General features: G+C 40.0%; 1 protein-coding gene and 1 pseudogene across 1 annotated transcript; both read left to right on the top strand.

Annotated features, from left to right (window-relative positions):
- Positions 1-589: 589 nt before the first annotated feature.
- LOC140934864 (thymocyte nuclear protein 1-like) lies at positions 590-9568 on the top strand. The gene is made up of 10 exons (XM_073384427.1): positions 590-738; positions 1425-1462; positions 2090-2161; positions 4047-4115; positions 4957-5052; positions 5636-5697; positions 6103-6136; positions 6314-6382; positions 7035-7116; positions 8440-9568. Exons 1-10 carry the CDS (start codon positions 669-671, stop codon positions 8481-8483), a joined length of 636 nt encoding a protein of 211 aa, XP_073240528.1. The 5' UTR covers positions 590-668; the 3' UTR covers positions 8484-9568.
- A 134-nt stretch (positions 9569-9702) lies between these two features.
- LOC140934187 (uncharacterized) lies at positions 9703-14512 on the top strand (annotated as a pseudogene).
- Positions 14513-20672: the final 6160 nt, after the last annotated feature.

Raw genomic sequence — 20672 nt, 5'->3', positions numbered from 1 at the left:
AAGCCCATGATTTTTAACAAAATTAAATGACTCTGGAATCAACTGACTTTAATTTGTGCAAAGTTATTACATAACGACTGCATTTTAGTGGAGGTCACCGCCTCGTTGTAGCATCAGGGGCGTTCAATTTGTAGCCTGGGTTGCGGGCCTCGAGAGGGAAAAGGGAGAGGTTAAACTTATTTTCTCAGTAATAGTTTCGCGCTTTTCTCTCTCCTCCCCCCCCCCCATTTTTGCGCCTTTCACCCTAGCTAGGGCGTTTGTAACAGGCTATTCCGCTGCCATGGTTGAAATGTAAAAGAAAACAAAAAGGAAGAAAGAAAAAGACGTAATGAATAGAGACCTATTAAAGATACACCGTTTCCGTGAACGAATACGAGTAAATTACTCGTAGGGGTAGCCGTAACGCTCACTTCCCGTTGACATGCGTCGCTCAAAAACGTCGCTGCTTTTAATATCACTTCGGGGAAATCATGGCCACCTTTTGTGTAACTACGCGCAAACAGGTTCGTCTACCCGTACCCATAGAAAAAGGTCGCAAGTGGCTTGCCAAACGCCGCGCCCTCCGAGTACTATATCAGTTTCCTTTCCTAGTGTCTTCCCCAGGCCCTTTTGTTTTTTTGCAAGTTTTAAGAGTTTTGGGCATCAAATATCAGTACAGCCGCGCCAAGATGCCTCCAAAAGGGAAGCGCAAAGCGAAGACAACATTGGATGATAAACCCGGCAAGAAAAAGAAACAAGGTAAAATCTGTTAGACAGTAATCAGCCAGATGCTATCTCAGTAAGATAAGTTTAAATCTCTTTACAAACAGAGCATTCTGACCGGCTATCTATCTTCAGACGCGCATAACTCTGCTTCGGTCATGAGTGAATAAACGTGTAAAGAATATATTCTCCTACGCTTAGGCTTAAAACTTGTCGGTAATATATGACGGCGATGAAAAGGATATTGCTAGAATAAGCAATTTTGGGCTATTTGTGGAGTGCAGGAAGCTGCATGCCAATTTTAACGTACGTTTCTGCTAGTTGTTAAGTCGAGATGTGAGATAGCGAGGAGGGTGTGGAGGCATTGGTGAGGGGACGGGTGGTAGGCAATTCACAGTTGAGGGCAGTAGAGGTGATTTAACACTGCGGACCGGTTATTTAAACGGAGTTTAGCCAGTGGTTAAGAAAACTGTGTTCTAAGCCATTTTAAAATTGCTCCACACTTTTATCTAAGAAACATTCATTGTGAACAGTTTTATGAAAGCATACAACATAGACTAGAAAAGCATTTATCTTGAAATAACCCACAAAAGAAGAGATCTGGGAGGTCCAAAGATTTCTTAAACCACGGCTCAAGTTAGACTTTGTTTAAGTAACCGATCCTAAAGGTTATAGAGAATTTGATGCAGCCATTTATTCATGATCCATCTGAACTTTTGCAGAAAATCAAAGCACTAGCAAAGCAACGGCCTCAAAACAAGTAAGAACATATTTTATACTAGAAATACATTATTACAAAAACCTGGTGAAGCTGTCAAGGGTCAGCAGTGATATTAGAGGGAAACAAGCCAAAGGGAAAGAATATGATTAAAAAAACAAAACAAAAAAGCAAAACAAAAACTAAATAGAAAAAAAATACAAAGAAAATGAAAAAACATAGCCTCCCTTAAATTTGAACCTTCACTATGACCCCCTTCTGCAAGAGAAGTCGGCTCTGAAACCTGACTGGGCAGCACTGCCACTGGTTAATTGAGTTTAATTTTTACATTCTAAGCATTTTTCTCTGCCATAGACGCTGTTTGAAGCTGGTGGAACTGTATTTATCATGAATTCCAAGATAAATTTGAGGAAAATTAGCTTAAACGAGTATTTCCGAGCCATTTTGCATTATTCTAGTTTTTAATCACTGTCATGAAGAATAAATGTGGATCTTTTACTGACCCGGCAGTTATGATACACATGTTGTTTACTTTGATCTTTGTTATCATCATGTCTGACCACTGGCAGTCAAATTTGAGTTGGGCATTGTCTGATAACCAACTGTATTGTTGCTCTGATAGTCTATTCTAGTTAGCTTTAACTTGTTCGACTTAAATGTTACTTTTAGCAAGTGCAATACACAAGATGGCTCATAAAATCAGAGCCTGAGAGCAGAATAGAGAAAGGAGTCGATGTTAAGGTATGTTGAGGCGCTAAATTACTGGTTACACATCTACTACTTTAGTAAAATGACTTTAATTGAATTTCCTTAAAGTTCAATAAGGTTTCTTCGTAACTGACCTCCTACCCCTCTCCTAAGTCAACATTAACACTCACTTCCTACTTAGGGCAAAATTGTGACTTAAGGGAGGGGTAGGTGGATAGCCTGCAGTGCAGGCGTTTTCTTTGGGTGCGTGAATGTTTTTGCTCGCGAAAGCGCCATGTTGAAACTCCCAAAGAGAGGAGGAAATAGGGCGAGTCAAAGGGAGTGGGGAGGGGGTGGGGAGAGAGAAGAAAAAACGCCTGCCCCAAAACACTATGAAAATGAGAAACACCCCCTGGGCGTTCATCATCATTCCTCCCTAAACTAATTTTCTATCCGCCATGCGGCTATTAGTTTACAAGGTCAAAGCTCAGTTAGACAAAACGGCTGCACCTGTTCTCACCAAAACACAGAAGAACTAAAGTTGCTCTTGTAAAAGCAACTAAATTCAAAGTCAACCCAGCAACTGATGATGTTTGCATGGTTGCAAAGTGGCAATAACAAAACAGTTGTAAGACTGTTAAGCGATCGGCAAAAGCTATTACCAAGGGAGGAACTATACGCTCCAATCCAAAGATTCGCATTGTCTTAAGAAAAACAAGCTGGAGATTATCATTGTTTTTCTCTTGACTGAGTCACAATGCAATTCTCCACAACTGATGAAGCTTTAGTTTAAGCTGCAATTCATTCTTCTAAATTGATATCTGTAAATGGCCATCCCGAGAGAATTTAACATCCTGCAAACAAATTAAAAAACTAACGAGCGGGCCCAGCGTGATACAACATTTGCAGCAAAACATCGCATTCTCAGACTAGAAAGAAAATCGCTTGGTTATTCAGATCCTGAGGCACTTTAGGCAAAAATAAAAAACCTAAAAGCCTTATTTAGCCACAATAAAGAACTAAATACGCTTCAAAAGAGGTCAAAGAAAATGTTCTTGCATCAGAGGGCAAATCTTGCTGACCAGAAATTCAAAAACCACAGAAAACCAATAAGTGTGTCATGACCTCTCGGTGTGAAACAAGTGGCTAAAATCACATTTGCTCAGTCAAAACGTAGAACCCTCCAGAGCATAATCTACTTGCCAGCAAAAAAAAAACGTATTGGAACAAGCAGCATTTTGGCATGAGGTAAAAGTGGTGTAGGTTTTAGCACTGTGAGCAAATCTTGTCCTGATGCCAGTGTAGAAATCGCTCTGACTTTCTCATTGTGTAATACACGCGACATAATTTCCCAGCCGCTCCAATTCCAGAAGACTTGCTTCGACAGCAGAGTTAAAATTCCAATTTACGTCTGCCATTTCTGAATTCAGAATAACTCTTTCCGCAGTTGCGTGCAGATGAAAACAGAATAAACAATACAGACTTACAGTTAATTGACAGTCATCAATCTACTTCCCCTATGCTGCACCAATTAGGAGTTCTGTTTGCCAGCGTACAGAGTTTCCCAAAAGATCAATGATATCAGGCAGCTGTATTTTTTTCTCCCCTCCCCTGCCCCCCTTTCGTTCTTTTGCCCTCGCACCTACCCTAAGGGTTACTATTTCTACTCTCTCCAATCTTCTTCTGTCATAAAATCAAAGATGGCGGCTACAACAATACAAACATGAACAAGCTTTCGCCCACCCAAGGTACGCTTGCACTGCAGGCTAGTAGGTGGACAGTTACTTGATCCATATATTTATGGAGCTTAAATCTAGTTTGAATAATGTTATCAGGATCATTGTCTGTGTAAAAAAGTCTGCAAAGATAATATAATTTGCATTTTTTATTCACATACTGTAGTTTGGGTTTGTCCTAAATATAACTATAAATGTTGCAGTTTGGCATTGATGATTTGCAGAAAGAACCAGACCAAACAACAGGCTGGGATGGTGTCAGAAATTACCAGGTAATAAATATGCTTTGCTATATGCATTAAAGAATGAAATAGTATAAGGGAACAAAGAAACAAAGAAAGGAAAGACTAATTGATGGGATATAATGGACTGGTCACTGACCCTTCCAGCTTCTAACCCTGCTCAACAGGGCATAACCTCAGTGGCCCTATTTCTCGCTGAGATTTGCAAGGTTTTGCTATGGAGTGCATTTTTATCGGGAAGTTTAGGAGATAAAGGGCTGTTCAGGTCTGCAAATATACTCCAAATAGCAGATGTCGTCTGTCGAGTTGTCTTCTTGCTGTTCTTTTACAGTGTATGTTTTTAGACAATAGTTTGCCGTGAGATGAGTAAAGTGTTCTGCCTTTACTCACTTCGAAAACAACTCAAACTCGTCCCCAGGTCTTCTCATTAAATGGTTCAATAATCTGCAACTTTGCTGCAGTTTTGACGACATCGGTTCGATATGGCAAAATTCTCTCAAATTTCGTCAACATTAGCTGGTTATGATGTGACGCCTGAGAAATTGTTCATGTGATTTTAGCCAATCAGAAACAATAATATTTTGAATGAATAATAAAGAATGATATTCTGCAAGTGTAAGTTAATAACATTTTTAGCACTCACACTGACTGTGGCTAATTTGACCCTTTATTTATTTGTGTACAATATTTTTCCACACAGTTCAAATCTACTGTGTATCAACCTAACAGATTGTTGGTGTCGTTTTATAATTGTAAATTAACCTGTATACTGTTACTGAAGGCTTCCCATTTTCAGAGCTCTGCTGCATAAGTTTTAAAAGTAGGTTAAACGTACCAAGTTATTATTTTGTATGTTCTTATTTTTTTTCAGGCTCGAAATTTTATGCGTGACCAGATGAAGAAAGGCCAACTTGCTTTCTTTTACCACAGTAACTGCAAAACTCCTGGCATCGCTGGTATTGCAGAGGTGAAACTATACAAAACATACAAAAAACAATTAATTCAATGGCCTACGTTACCTGAGTTGGAAATAAGCTTCGCTGCTACATTTAATGCATTCAGTTGTTACAAAGAGGGTGTGCCTGAAATGTTATTTAAGATGTAACACAATAGATTCACCATGTAGTCTGATATCTTCAATTTGAGTAAAAATGAAGATTATTGATTGATTGATTGATTAGCTAACTTGTAGGGTAATTCTCTTACTCTTCCAGTCTTCACATTTTTTGAGACCATAATTTTAATTCCTTCCAATTTTGCAAATTCTTTTCCAGTGCTTACAAAGAACACCTCAAAGCTTTTAAAACAAACCTATAGAGTGGAGTTGTGTGTGAAATTTAGGAGTTAAATAGAAGATCAGGATTGTATGGACAATTTACAGATGTTTTGGGCATAATAATAATAACAATATTATTATTATTACTTTGACTCTGCTAATAATGACTTTCACACAGAATGTTGAAGCATTAGTCACTGACTCACCGAAGTGTAGTTTGTGTCACACAGATAGTCATATTTGCTGACTTATTCTTTTTCTTCGTTTTGAACAGATTGTGAAGGAAGGATATGTGGATGATACACAGTTTGATAAGACTGACATTCATTATGACCCGTAAGTAAAGGGACTGATCAACAGGAAGGTGTTTTGTTGTTTACCTTTACAATGTTATCCTTCATGCCAAGCTTGATCACTGGGTTTCTCAGTGTCTTTTTATGCATTTTGCGATTTGCTAAGTAAGAGATACAATTTTGTTAGAATTTTCCAAAGCTGGAGCCCTTTAATGTAACCATAGTCTGATCCTTGCGTTCAGATTGTAGGGACAGTGCAAAGAAATGTGAGCAGGGAAAACAGCCTCTCTTCCTATTTATTTTTTCCAACTCTCTAACTTCGCATTGCACTCCACGGTCCTCCACTATCTAATCGTCTGGAACAGAACAGAAACTTATCAATCCATGAGCTGACCAATAAGTCAGTCAGTTAGTCATTAACCTTTATTGGTATTTTTCTTTTCCAAAGGAGTGCTAAAGAAGATAATCCGAGATGGTATATGGTAAGTTTTTGATTGATGATTGTAACACGTTCCAGGTTAATGGCAAAAAAATTGAGGTGAATCCCATCTCACGTCTCCTAGTCTTAAATTGTCTTTCCTGTTTTTTTACTGTCGTGTTCTTAAAATTTAATTTTACCTAATGTGAATCCACTGAACTGTATCAATTCTTTCTCGTAGGTAGATATCAAGTTTGTTCGCGAGATGAAGCGTTATATTTCTTTACGAGAGCTTAAGGAACTTCATCAGGTGAGATAGCGGCGGATTCATGAGGTCTGTGATGTGAAAATCACTGAGAGTTGAAGGAATAAGGAGCCCCTGTCTAGAGGATCAACTGTCATCATAGTTAGTAGAGGGGACCCCTTCCCTCCTCGACATATCACGATGCCACCGCTGGTTTCCCCGCGAAATGACGTCTGAGAAACGAGCACAGAAATTCCATACTGATGATGTGTCATTACCCTGATCTTGGTAGTGCTTCTGATTGGCCGTGCCTCAACCAATCAGAAGCACTACTCAGGTCTGGGTAGTGACGCGACATCTGTATGGAATTTCTGTGCTCGTTTCCCAGACGTCATTTCGCGGGAAATAATGATGGCATCGTGAAATGTCGGCTGTTTTCTCCGGCTGTTTCCCTCTTCTAGGTTAATAAACACAGCGAATTTAACGGGAGAAAATCTAAAAAATAGATTGACGTGGAATGAAAGTCCAACTTGCTCTGATGGGTTCGTGATAAAGAAGACTTCGTTGGTAGGCTTGCCGTGCTCAACGAGCTACCAGCCTTACAGGTATCATAGCTCGACTCACATCGTGAGCTCATGCTTTCCAAACAGTTTATGATGGATTTATTTTACTAATAGAAACCAAGTTGTTACTCGCTGACCTTTCTTCCTTCCTGCAGGAACACAAAGTTTCCGGTGGTCCGTTAAAATCAATTGCACTATTCACGTCTGCAAGACTATCAGTTCAACCAGTCACTGAAGGTACGTAATTTGGTAGACTGGTATCCGATCACCTCGCCACGAAATCGCCACCAAGAAGGTGAAACTTTTCTGCCAGTTTTCTAAGTTGGAAGGTAAGTATACGTAGCTAGTCTGGGAACGAACGAAACCTTGCGAGAGTGTGGCAACACCTTCTTTTTCATACTTTGCACATCAATCTCTCATATGTCGTTCTTTACATTCACCGAAACTATTTTCAGTATTTAGAGTATAAAGATCATGAAAAGTTCGACGCTAGGATTGTCAACTAGGATCGACAAATTTGTATTTGGGTCGTCTTCAAATTCCAAGAGGTTTGACGTAGAAGTAAAAATCCTACGTAAGTAATACTATATAAGTAAGCTATGTTAATTATTTCAGAGTTATTATTCGTTGGTGGCGATTCGACTTCTTGGTGGCGATTTCGTTGGTGGCGAGATGACCGTAATGTAAACCCGTAATTTAATCACATGGTGATGTAAATTTTCAGACCCTATGTAGCCCGCGAATACAGTCGTCTCTCCTCGCCCCTTGCAGGGACGTTTCGCAGGAAACACGAAACGTCCCTTGCGGCGAGGAGCGAGGAGAGACGGCTGTATTCGCGGGCCAGACGCGATTAGGCACACTCCCCAATATTAGGGAGGTATGATTTAAAAGCTAGGTCGACCTAGCGATGAGGAAAGCACTGGCTTTGGCCTCTCAAATACAGTCAAGCCCTATTACAGATACCCGCAGCTTTAAAGCCAACTAAAACTGAAGAAATTAGTTTAGATGATACGGACGGAAGAAATGAATTTTACCTCTGCTTTCCTGGCTAAGTGTTCAACGATGTCGCTTGGTGTGTAGTCGCGACCGGCCGAAAAATGCGTGTCCTAATTACGTAAACGTCTGTTATCTCTTTTTGTCGGCTGGGCGGGGGAAGGAGGTGGGTGGGGGGGCGGGGGGGTGGGGATTTAGCTGCTCTTCATATGATCGGAGTGTCCGGTCCACTGTAGTAGCGAGGTGTCCGCAAGGCGACAGTTGACCGTTACCGATACCTGTAATCTTCCGGATTGAGGATTATTACTTCACGACACTCAAGCTCCTTACTTGAGTGCGAATCCAGTAACTGGTGTGCCTTATTAGAATGTAATCTCTTTATCTCGCCAGGTTCTCACCGATGTAGGGTAGCTAGCCCACAGTAAATAATTTTTGAGCCATTGGCAAGCTTCGCAGTATAATAATACCTGCCAAGTTATTTTTAGAACAATCCAGTCATTAAGAACTCCCTTTTTCATGGTATCTTTTATCTGCATTGCTTACCCTTGAATATCACTTCTTTTTCAGATGAATTTGATTACATTTGCAGTTTGGAGGACGAAAAGCCTTAGAGTAATTCGGATAGTTATTGTGGAGTGTAGTGTAACCTTGTTATTATTGAACTGGAACGACCCTAAAGCCCTGTTCACACCAGAGCTGAAACATGTTCAAAGGCTGTTTAGTTAGACACGGTTTAAAATTGTTTCCTTCATAAAATCTGCTTCCTGACTTTAGTTGATTGCAAATTTAGTGCAAATTACAAAACATGTTGAATTTCATTTGAATCATTTGTGAAAACCTGTATTCTAGTTTTCCGTGTCTGCTTTCAATTTTTTAAAACCTGGTTCGATAGAACATGTTCAGTTGGTGTGAATGGGGCATTAGTTATAAAAATGGTTGCAGTTTGGGGATAAGAGCACCTTAGTTAAAAGTAGGATACGTTTATCTAGTTGGTATGTCAAGTACGTTGAAGCTTGAATTGATAGGAAGTGTTGAAGCTGAGATTTAAGAAGCAAGTCTTTGGCGCGTCCTCACTTTAAACTCCTTACTGTATTAAGGCTTGTAATAAAAGGCAATAGGCTGTTTAATCGCTGTTACCCCTTTTCTATTCTGAGGTTGGTTTATATTAAAATTGGAAAACGGTATAGTATGTGGTGTATGGTTTGTTTGTTTTTATGTCCAGCATTACAGTTTACTGAGTTTTTTTGTTAATAGCATTTTGTTGCAACTACCGCCAAAAATAAGCTTCAGTTTAAATATAAGAAGATTTTATTAACTATCAGTTGTAAAGCAAATACATCGCCAGGCCTTTCCCAGCTCCTTGGTATATTTTTGTGCCCTTGGTTTCAATTTTTGTTGACGCAGTGAATGGGGGACTACAACAGCAAAGAAAGAAAAATGTCGCCGTAAAAGTGCATAGGTATCTAAATTTGACATCATTTTGGCCATGAAAGGACAAAAAAAGACGTCAAGGTATATGTGGAAGGCCTTTGTCTTGCGGGCTGCTTCTTTATTTCTTGTTTACTTTACGAGGGAAAAACCAGGAATCGTTTTTTACAAAATGTCCAGTTTTTTATCTTCCTTGTTGATATTTTAATGAAGAAAAAAGTAAATAAAATCCTAGCAGCGTTCGAAATAAACGTCTGTAGTTAAAACCCTTTTCGTTTTGTTGTCCTTTATGACATTTATAACACTCTTAACAGCAATGCGGCGAATCAGAGTTTAGTGAAATATACTTACGTCACTTACGTCATGGAAGCAAAGTATGGACTTAGACCTACGCGTGCTCGTTTGCGGCAAACAGTAACGCTTTCCGTTCACTTTCCAACATACCAATGACAGTAAACAAGGAAGCTTAAGGATAGCTATACGGCTGATTGGAAGATTGACTGATGTGATTGCGAAATAAACCGCAATATTCCTGTACTGCTGAAGGGCGAAATTCCGCATTGTCATCATTTATCGTTAGATCAAATTCACTTTATAGATCGTCTAGAATAGACGAAAATAAAATAGGAAGGTCAGGAAGTCCTATTCATCGAACACGGACGATTATTTCCTTCACAAGATGTCTTCCAAAAGCAAAACCGTGTCATTGAGCTCTGGTACAGTGTTGTCTATTTTCTGTTTGCTCCTTTATTCTGCTGGATTCATAAGAATCGAGGTAAAACTTAACAATCACGAAGAAAGGCTCGTAGCTGTTGAAGAACTCATTTCTAAAATGAGTCAAACCAGCAAAAATGGAATGGATGATACTTCGACTGAAGGTAGGATTCGAGGAGGTTTAAACAGCGATCGGCCTCATATTTTTCTTCAAATTTAGCGCAGTGAGGAATAGACTATTATCATACACTGAGTACCATGCGTCGAACGACGAAACGAAACCTTTGCGGTTTAGTTGTTTTTTTTCCCCGCGCGTTTAGTTTTACCTGATTCACTAAGAAAAGAGAGACGCTACAGGAGGTTGTAGCTGTTGCTAGTTTCTGGTATATTTGGTGTGTTGGCCATGCATAATACGAAGGAAAACTTTGGGAGTTGGGGGACAATGGTACTTGTAGAATCAGTGGCTCCCAGATTCGTACCGGGACAGAGATACTCATCCTACCCTTCAGCGTTTTACGCTTACTACGTACTGACTACAAAAATGTTGTTTTCTTCGGTTGGTACCCTTACGGTTATAATAAACTACACCTCCTCCAAATGCCTATAAATCTACTTAGTATCTTTAGGCGGTACCTTTCATTAATTAATTTGGGTTTCCTTGTCACTTGGTGGATTTCCCCATCTAGGAAATCACTGTCCCCTTTCATACAGTTAAGTGGCAAGCATTGACATGTTTGCTTAGCCGTACCCCTAGGTAGAAATAGGATATCGTAAGGTGTCGTATAACCACAATACCGGTGGGAAATCTTAAGTTTATTTAATCGAGAAGTTCCTGTAGCACTGCAGCACTGCTGTGACTTCCTGTTTGTTTCGTGTTGGATTTCTTTTTTTTTTCAGCGATTAACTAATCAAAACTCTTCGCGAATAAACTCATCATGTTTTCATGCGAGTTTTTCGTTCTCTTTTTTTGCGTTCATATTTCACATGAAATTTGGTATTCTTGAGAATAGGTAAATTTACTACCGTAGTTGGTTGTGTTTTAGGCTTCAAATGACGTCTGAACATTTAGGCTTTTGTTAAAAATATGGAATACGACTCATCCCAACAGAGAATGAGCTCATGCTCTCTTGACTCAACCTGAATCTTGCGATACCACTTCCTATCTTACTGCTGCGCTTAGGAATACAACAATTTTAGAATTTAATGTTAATTCAGGGAAGATAAGAACTTGAGTTGATAATTCCTTATCTTCTGTTACGTTTAGGAAATGCGATATTTCTAAAGTGGGAGCATACAGCCAAGGGAACAAATCTAGTTAACACTTGCTCGTTTTCTGTCACGTTTAGGAAGTGCGATCATGAAAAATACGAGGGGAGATGTGGGATCCAGTAACAAAAACCTGCGCAGATTCGTCAGACAGATTAATGCACCTTTTAATAACTCAGTCAACTTAAGACATATTTTGGAAGATGCTGTTACGTCAAGCTTCAAAAAGATTTGCCAGAATACAGGGAATTGGAATGTTTGCCCCCGTGGATTTCCATGACCTCCTGGAAGGGATGGACCCAAGGGTGAGAAGGGCAACCAAGGAAGAAAAGGCTCGCAAGGAATGATGGGACAGCCTGGGAGAAGCGAAAAACAAGGAATTATGGGGCCACCAGGGATTAAAGGACAAAAAGGAGTTAAAGGTGATATTGGTGCACCGGGTGTTCCAGGAATGAAAGGTGAACCTGGAGAATCCATTTCTGTTCCAAAAGTTATGGTTTCCCTTCCTCAACTGACTGTGAACCAGAGTGACACTGCTGCTTTACTGTGTTCTGTTTCGGGTAATCCCGTTCCCAGCGTTACTTGGTCCCGTGTCGGCGGAGTGTTGCCAAGCAACCGAAGCAATGTATCATCAGAGGGTCTGCTGCAGATTCGCAAAGTGCGACTTGAAGATGCTGGAAAATATAAGTGTGTGGCCCGAAATATTCTTGGAAGGGAAGAGAAAATTGCGAGCCTCATCGTACAAAGTGAGTATAGACAACCGATTCGCCAGGCATTTCTTGGTCGTCGCGTGCCAAATTTCAACTGTCTTTGTATGTAGCTGATTCAAAACAGGCTGCTTTGGGCATTAGGACTGGCAATTAGGCATTGGGCTTTAGCCGAAATCCGGGGAGTACTCCTGAGGATTCTTGATGGGGGTATGGTTCTCCGAATCCAGACCATATATCAGACTAAGAAATTGCCATTTTTCACACCCGTTTTCAGACCTGGCCTCTAAGAAATGATGTCATCATTTCTTTAGAACGCCAACAAAAACTTTTTCTTAAAATCCATTTCGAATTCGCATATTTCTCTTTCTTTCTTGTTCATTTGGATTTGAAACGATGAATACGTTCATACATTTCGTAGTTTCCTCGAAAACCATACCCGATTACAGACCAAAATAGGCAAAGTTTATACCCGATTTCAGGCCAAAACGGCGCAAAAACCACACCCTTTTGGGACGGAATACCCCCCGGGGGGGAGCAACAAAGAATAGCTGTCAGTGTGCAATTCCCAATGCCAAAAACAAACTTTATTGAATCAGCTATGTACCGTAACGCCTTCTAAGCCATACGCTACGGCGAAAAAAAACTGGTAAACAATGACGTCACGATGAATTCACCCCTAAGCCAATTTTTGGGTTCACCTTACCAGGTTACTCCAAGAAACTTGGACATAATTTTCCGAATGTTTCGGTTTATCTTTTTCAGCTTGTTTTATTTTCTGCAGGTCAACCAAAGATTTCCTTGTAGTTCGGTCCATCTTACGTCGAAAAAGGAAAGAACATCACCTTACCTGTATGTCACGTTACTGGATTCCCTCCACCAAAGATCACGTGGCGTAAAGAGCCCAATAATCTTGTGCAAGCGAGAACTGTTGTGAGTGAAGGACAGCTCTCAATATTAAATACTCAAAAAAAGGACTCTGGTTTGTACAAGTGCCAAGCGTCAAATCCTCTAGGGCATGACTCGGCTGTTACAGATCTTAACGTTGTTCAGAGGCCTCATTTTATAGTGAAACCGCCAGCACACCTTAATGTGAGCAAAATGCAGAATATTACAGTCCGCTGTCAGGCTGCGGGTCATCCACAAACAACAGTCACCTGGAAAAAAATTAACGGTACGATGCCTGGTAGACGATCAGCAGTTGGTGCCGATGGAACGCTGAAAATTTGGAACCCTAAACTGGAGGACTCGGGAACGTACGCGTGCACAGCATCATCAAATCTTTTTTCCAGCGTGTTTGTTGCAATGGCATTGACTGTGGAAGTACCGAGTATGAAAAATACACTTGCTCTGTTAAAATCTTTCAATTGTTCATTCAGGAACACATTACCGCATATACGGGCTCCCAGTTTTGATTTTTGTGTGATCTGTGTGTATTATGTAATGTTGTCATCAACCAGTACCTCCTTTTTCATCGCGATGCGGAATTGGACGACACGAAATTTGTTACCAATTAATCATATCTATTACAAAATTTCTGATAATTTCAGCTTTTTTAAAATTAAAACACAAGATCTTCCGAGAACTTTTTTGCTTAACGTGAGCAGCTACAGCGAAAAAAAATTCAACTGCGCACGGGATGGCATGTACGACGTTTGTATCCTATTAATGCTGAAATCAAAACTGCTGATAGCCAATCAGATTAGATAATTTTGTCAAAGTTATGATCATGGTACTATTACTATTTGTGCATGTCGCAATAATATCTTTACCATTTTTTTCTACTTCTTTTTAAGGATGTGTCCCTGTAGGCGTCGCAGACAGAAACAAGATACCAGACGCTAGGATGACAGCGAATACCTTTTTTGATAAGCAAGAGTATCCATACTACGGGCGACTAAATGGTTCAAGAGGACGGTCGTTTGGTGTTCACGGGGTAACAAAAAAGGAGACTATCTTCAAGTAGATATGATGAAAATGTACTCTGTTTGTGCAGTGGCAACACAAGGATCAAGGACAGATAATTACTGGACTACCCGCTACAAATTGCATTTTTCTACTAATGGAGCAACATGGGAATCTTACAAGGAAAATAGGATTGATAAGGTAAGCATTTTTAAAAGTAAATTGTTTAATTTTTTCCTGACATTGCACTGTGTGTCATATTTAGAGGAACTACCTGACAGCAACAGCCAAAAAGTCTTAACTACGATAATGTTCATAAAATCTGTTAAGAGCTCTTCTGTTTTTTACTAAAGGGAAAGGTTGACTTAATTTAAATTGTGAATGTTGTTTTGCAACTTTTTCCAAGTAATACTTGAATACATTTTTAAACTATGTACGTCATCGTTATTCTCTTTTATTCTTTTTAGATATTTCCAGGAAACAAAGATAGAAATGGGATCATCAAAAATTCACTCAAGAATGTGGTGAAATCCAGATATGTTCGGTTCTATCCTGTTTCAAATAATTCATTCAACTGTTTAAGAGTAGAAATATTTGTGTTAAAATTGTCCCTTCTGTGATCAAGGATCCCTTTTGATATCAACTATAAATTTAGATACAGCGTCGTTCAAGTGAATATAAATCTATCTTTGCGTGGAATCTACACACAGTGTAATGATCTCTTTTTGATGCATACTTTTTCAACGCTTGCCCTAGCGAGAAGTGAAATAGTTTAGAACGTTTCACGTGGGATCTATAAAACCCAGTTAAAAAGATTGGGGGTGGGGGGGAGGGGACTGTGGAATTTTTTGCAATTTTTTTTGTCTTCACGCGATGAGGGTCACCAACTGTTTGCGACGTCTTGGCCTGTCAGGAGCCCAGCCCCTGGTCCGAGTGGGATGTTTAGATGTAAAAAGAACGCGTTGATATTTTGGATTTCCAGCAAATTAAGCTATACTAGAGGATTAAATTAACTGCAAAAACCGTGGACGAAGATCCTGCTAGTTGTAAACGTTGGATCTCTAGAAAAGAGATCAAATCAGCCAAAATATAAAGAACAAGAACGAGAAGTCCGAAGACTACAGCAAAGCTGATTTAAAACAACGTGTATTGTTTTTTATAACAATATTTCGGCTGGCCATACCAGCCTTCTTCAGGTTTACAGATGTTACTGAACTTATGTAGCAATCACAATATTATATAGATGGAGAATGTATACTAGAGGAGGCCGTGTCTGGTCTTGTCTGACTTTTTAGTGAACTTAATTGTCTGTTATAACAGCAGCTTTAAAAAATGAGAAATTTTCTGTCGATTATAAAAGTAGGAGTTTATACCCTGAAAAACCCAAGGAACATGAAGTTTTTAAGAGGATACCAGTGACCAGCGATATAAAACGTTTTTACCAAATTACCACTCGACGTTACATGCCAGTTCTTTGCGTGTGTCTCTGGTCCATTTGATGAAACCACTCACATTTGGCCTCGCAAACATTTTGTATCAAAGCAATATGTTGCAACTGATGGCGTCACAAGTGGTACAACGGACGTGGTTCCAAGGGATGTTTTGGGTCGGCATTTCAGGTTATTGGATCCAGTGTCCCTTGCAGTGCTTTTCAGTAAATACAGCCGTCTCTTGCATGAAACTGTTAATTTTTAAATAGACAACTGGAAGTGCTCAGCTAGTGCGTTATCGTCTAGACTCTTGCCAATAACCCCTTTGCATGTCTACGTCAAACCTCGTTTTTGAAATTACAAGTCAGCGAAGTTTTACGTAAATAAATTCAAAGGCAGATAAGTTGAAAAGAGTACCTACGCACAAAAAGTGCAAATGCAAAGCATTTTGTTCACAATCGAGGCTTGGTGGTAACATTTACTCGTCCGACATTACTATGTAAAAGGGCCATTGTCCAAAATTTTGTGTACCCAGCCTAATCCCTAAGCGTTCTCTGACTTCTCTCATGCCCCCTTGCCCTCGCGAAGTCTGGGAAACGGCGAGTCTCTCTCGGTGACGTCACAGCTCCCGGTAGAGTCCAGGTTTGACCGAGCAGCGAACGCCCGGGGACGAGGCTGTTGTTTACCTATATATATGTATGTGTAACTAATATAAGTGTTTTTGCTTTTACCTTGTTAGCTAGTATGATAATTTTTTTGGTTTGTTTTAAGTTCTTTGTAGATGTTGCTGGTTTTCAGTGTTACGCCATTCAAAATAGACCAAAATAAAAATCAAAACCATTCGATAGATAAAGTCCAGAATCTGGGAAATCAGAGGGGGTAAATATACAAAGACCCCCGCCAAGATTCAGGTCAGAGCAATATTTCGTATACGAGATATCCGAAGAAATGTTTTCCCCAAATTTATAGAGATTTGTATGGAGACGCCATGCTGGTGCTCATCCGGATGGGCACCAACATGGCGGACGGAAACCAACAGAAATATCTGTTGCCGAGTTTTGCTACAAAAGCGTAAATATATCTCTCGAATAACTCATAAACATTAAAGTAATATTTTTTTCTAAGACACAAACTGTTTAGATAGCAAAATTCCACTAAAAAAGTCACTTTTTTAACCTACATGACAGCTCTCTCGGCCCTCATGTAAATGCTGCGTCACGCAAAAGCTTAGAAATTCACGCGTACTCTATCGCAAAACCAAGAAGCCTTTTGAAGCGAAAATTTGTTTGAAAATTAGTTTTCAGCTGCTCTAATACACCATGAAAGTAAAATCTCAGTAGGATCGATAGTAGTTCTGTAGTTTGAATTTTAGTGACGTCATGTGAAAACCAACAATTAGCTACATTTTTATCTTAAATTAGTAGTGAAATAAAATCTTGGTTCGCTGGTTCGCGTGTTGCATTCTTTTACGTCAGGAGGAAATACAGTCAAACCTGTGTACAACGGTCACCCTTGAGAAATGGCAAGGTGACAGCTATATACGGGACCGTTGTCTGCAGGTTTGACTGTAAGTGAAATTTGGAATTTAAACATCTAAACCATCCTCGCATTAATCGTTAGTGCAAAGCAGCCTACGTTCCCAATAACGTTGAAAGTATACCGTCTTTAACTACAGTCCCTTTCCATTTCCTTAGCAAAGATTTAATTGCATCTTCTTTATCAGCAATTCCATGAACGCTTGGAATTTGGAAGTATTGGTTTTTGAGGAGAGGAAGAGAAAACGGGAGTTCTCAGAGAAAAAAAACCGTCACCAGAGGATAAAGCCTCAACCTACATAATATACTCCACATTACTGTCCATATATTTCTTATGGTTCTCCTTAATGCGGAGAAGTTGTTTCCTAATTAATCAACCCATTTACCCTTTGTTATGTTTTTCATTATTCCTATGAACTTAGGGCCAGTTATTTAAACGCAGTTTAGCCAGTGTTTAAAGCTGTTTAACAAAACCGCGTTCTAAGCCATTTTCAGTTCACCGAGCGCTTTTATATAAACACCATCTATCGTGAACAGTTTCATGAAAACATGTGGTGTAAACTAGAGAAGCAGTTGTCCACTATGGACGAGATCTCGAAGTCTAAATCGCGGTTAGACTTCGTTTAAATAACCGACCTTTAATCTTTGACTACACAGTAAATCTAGACAATTTTACGGTTAACTAAACGCACGTGCTTCTACTTTATCCTCTCAAACGTCTTCCTTAAAATTCACGAAATATGTCCTGAAACATGATTGATCTATAACATCTGTCGCTGCATGATTTTCTGAAATTAATATACTGTAAAATTCCGAAAAAAAGGCCACGGGGCTTAGGGCCTTGGTGTGGCCTATGTTCAGAGGGGCCGTTTTATTATCGTAGAAGGAACATTGCGCATTAAAATTTCGTGGACTTGTAATTAGTGGAAAATTTGTGTCAGGAAATTTTTTAAAGTGCAATTAGGAATTCAGCGATAGTATTAGGTCACTGAATATGATTATGATTTCTGATTATGATAATATCGGGTCACTGAATTTGTGACAATGCCAGGAGTGAGCTTTCGATACCTCTATCATATTGCAGGCTAAATCAAATACATCCGTCCTTTCTGTCTGACCAGGACTACCGAAGACCAACCGGAGAAGATCTCGTTACCACCTGGAGGGATGAGAAATATAATTTCTAGCATGGTGAAGAAGTTCGCAAGAAGAAGAAAAGCTTGAGGCGGGCATGCTAGCCTTCTTTTTGCCTCCACAGGTTAATCATTCTCATGATTTTTTTGCTTCTTTGAAAACACTGAAAGGATTAAAGTTTGGGAAAGGATACAATCTGAGCACAGCATTGTTCGCTTTCAAAAGCATATTCAGTATTTAGTGTCAGGAAAATTTCTTGCTCACGTTTATGTTTTGATTGACGGCTTCTCTTATCGAGAACCCCCACATTGACCTGACTTCCTTGCCCACTTTATCTTGTTTTACTACCTTGAGCCGATGGTTACACGAAAACGTTTATAACTACGATTCTTAAGGCAAAAATGTTAGGGGATAGCAAGAGCGTCTACGCCCGTACAAGACTCTACTGAGTGTTTATCAGCAAAGACAACGTGACGGTGACCTGCGAGCACGTTCTCTCTTTTCTAGCTTGTTCCAGCACACAGTACAGTAATGCACAGTAATGTGCACGCAGGCGGGATCGTGAAACAGATGCGAAAACTGCTACTGCCTGTGCGACGAATCAGACAAAGCTAGGTAGTGCACCTGACCCCATTTATCCTGATTTGATAGGTAGATCTTTCTTACGTTTTTTTGGTTGCTTGAATTTGTGTTATTTTTTGTTTAATGTCATTGGTCGTGTTTTAAGAGGAAGGCTTAAATGGCATGAACAGGGCACAAAACGAAAAGTTTGTTACAAGCGCGCGCTCGCTCGGAGCCGTCTAAAATGGAACTATGATGATAGAAGTGATGATAACCCCTAGAACTGACGGGAGTCAAAAAACTCTCCAGTCAGTAACTTGGCTGGGACTTAGCTTAAAAGAAATCGAGAGACACTTTATTTTGCATTTTATTCAGGTTTTAACGACGAACCATTAATATACTCGGCAGTTCATCCAACCCAGATTCCGCGATTGAGCTGAATCCAGGGATCAACAAATTTTCACGGAATCAGGTTTCGAGATTTACAAAGATTTTGAAATCAGGAATCCAAATTTAAGGCAAAAATGTGGGATCAGTCGGGAAAAAAAATATACCTCGTTATGTATCGGTCAAATCGAAGCTTCAACATGCCCCCCCGGGCAACCCCCCGGGCATTTGACTTTTTTGAAAATTATCGTTCAAATTCCCCCCTACTCGGTCCAAAATGCCGTTCAAATGCCCCACACTAGGGTCCATTCAGGTGATCAAATGCCCCCACCCCGGGGACATTTTAAAGGCACAAAAATGACAGAAGGACGGCGGAAACACCTTCAGTTGTCGAACAAAATATTTATAAATATAACAAAAACTGAGAAACACTGTTAGCGTATTTACTACGAACAAAAGTCTCATGCAAAACGGCGGAAATCGCTGCTACATGGTCACTGAATGCTCAGCTTTTCTTCATCATACAACATACAAAGCGTTCTATAAAAAAGATCCCACCTATTGAGATTACTACATCATGACCATTTCACTGACATGCATCATCGTACACCTTATTAATTAACATACTTGCAGCAGGTCAAAGTAGATGACCTGAGCTTTTTATCTCATTTTATTTATGTTGTTGCTGATTGAATCGCCGATATAGGTATTGTATTTCATTGTAAACACAACAATAAAATAAATTCATACTTTCAAAGCCTGAATCCAATATTGAAAATTTTAAAATTTGAATAGTTCAAATACGGCACAAAGCTTGTTTAAGCCCTTTCCTCGCAACCAATTGGCCACAAAGGCACAATCTTTTCCACGAAAATCCTGTAACACCGCGTCCCCCATGATAGCTCGTCACGCCAAAGATTTTACATGAAATCGAGGGTGCAGTTCAAATTCCCCACCCCCTGGAAGACTCTGATAATCAAATTCCCTCCTCCCCGAGACGGCAAAGGTGTCAAATGCCCGGGGTATGCCCGGGGGGGGGGGGGGCATGTTGAAGCTTCGATTTGACCGATACATTACGACCTTGATATGAATCTTTTCGATATTTCCGTAATTCAAACTTTACAGCAGTCACACGATTTGTGTGGGTACCCTGTGCTATGAAGGCGCTGTGACGACAAGTCGTGCGCGGATCTAATTACCTACAATCAGGCTTAGAAGAGAGGGAAATTAAAGAGGTCTATGAAACTCTTCTGCGAGAAACGCCTAAAAATGTAGGAGAGGCTAAGAGTCATCATGGGTCTTGTAGAGACATGTGTATGATTGCATGCTAGCTAATCTACCCCACTGGCAAAGCAGCAAACTGAGTACCGGAATTCAGGTTCGGTTCTTTTTGCTAGCCTGCGTTGCAGCCGGCCCACGCATCGTCTCAGTGATCTTCTAGACCATTTGTATACTATACAGAAGGTTTAGTGTCTGCATTGAGGGCAACTTTTTGCGCGCTTTGATTGATGTTGTGTTGTCTTTACTAAATCGATCATTCGCCTATTCTTCAGTGATTTCTTGACTTCTTTGATGTCTATCTTGCTTTATGGGGCCGGTCTGGGCCCGGCCGGTAGTCTGAAATATCACTCCGTAGCAGGGCGGCGCCCTGCACCGTAGGTTGTGGCTTGGGGACAAGTCACTTTTTGAAGACAGCTGTAATCGTCATATATGACGGAGCTGTCATAATTTGC

This window comes from Porites lutea, chromosome 4 (genome assembly GCF_958299795.1).
Source record: "Porites lutea chromosome 4, jaPorLute2.1, whole genome shotgun sequence".
Classification (NCBI taxonomy): domain Eukaryota; kingdom Metazoa; phylum Cnidaria; class Anthozoa; order Scleractinia; family Poritidae; genus Porites; species Porites lutea.
Note: the sequence above shows the minus strand (reverse complement) of the source record. Positions and strands in the feature narration are given on the sequence as shown.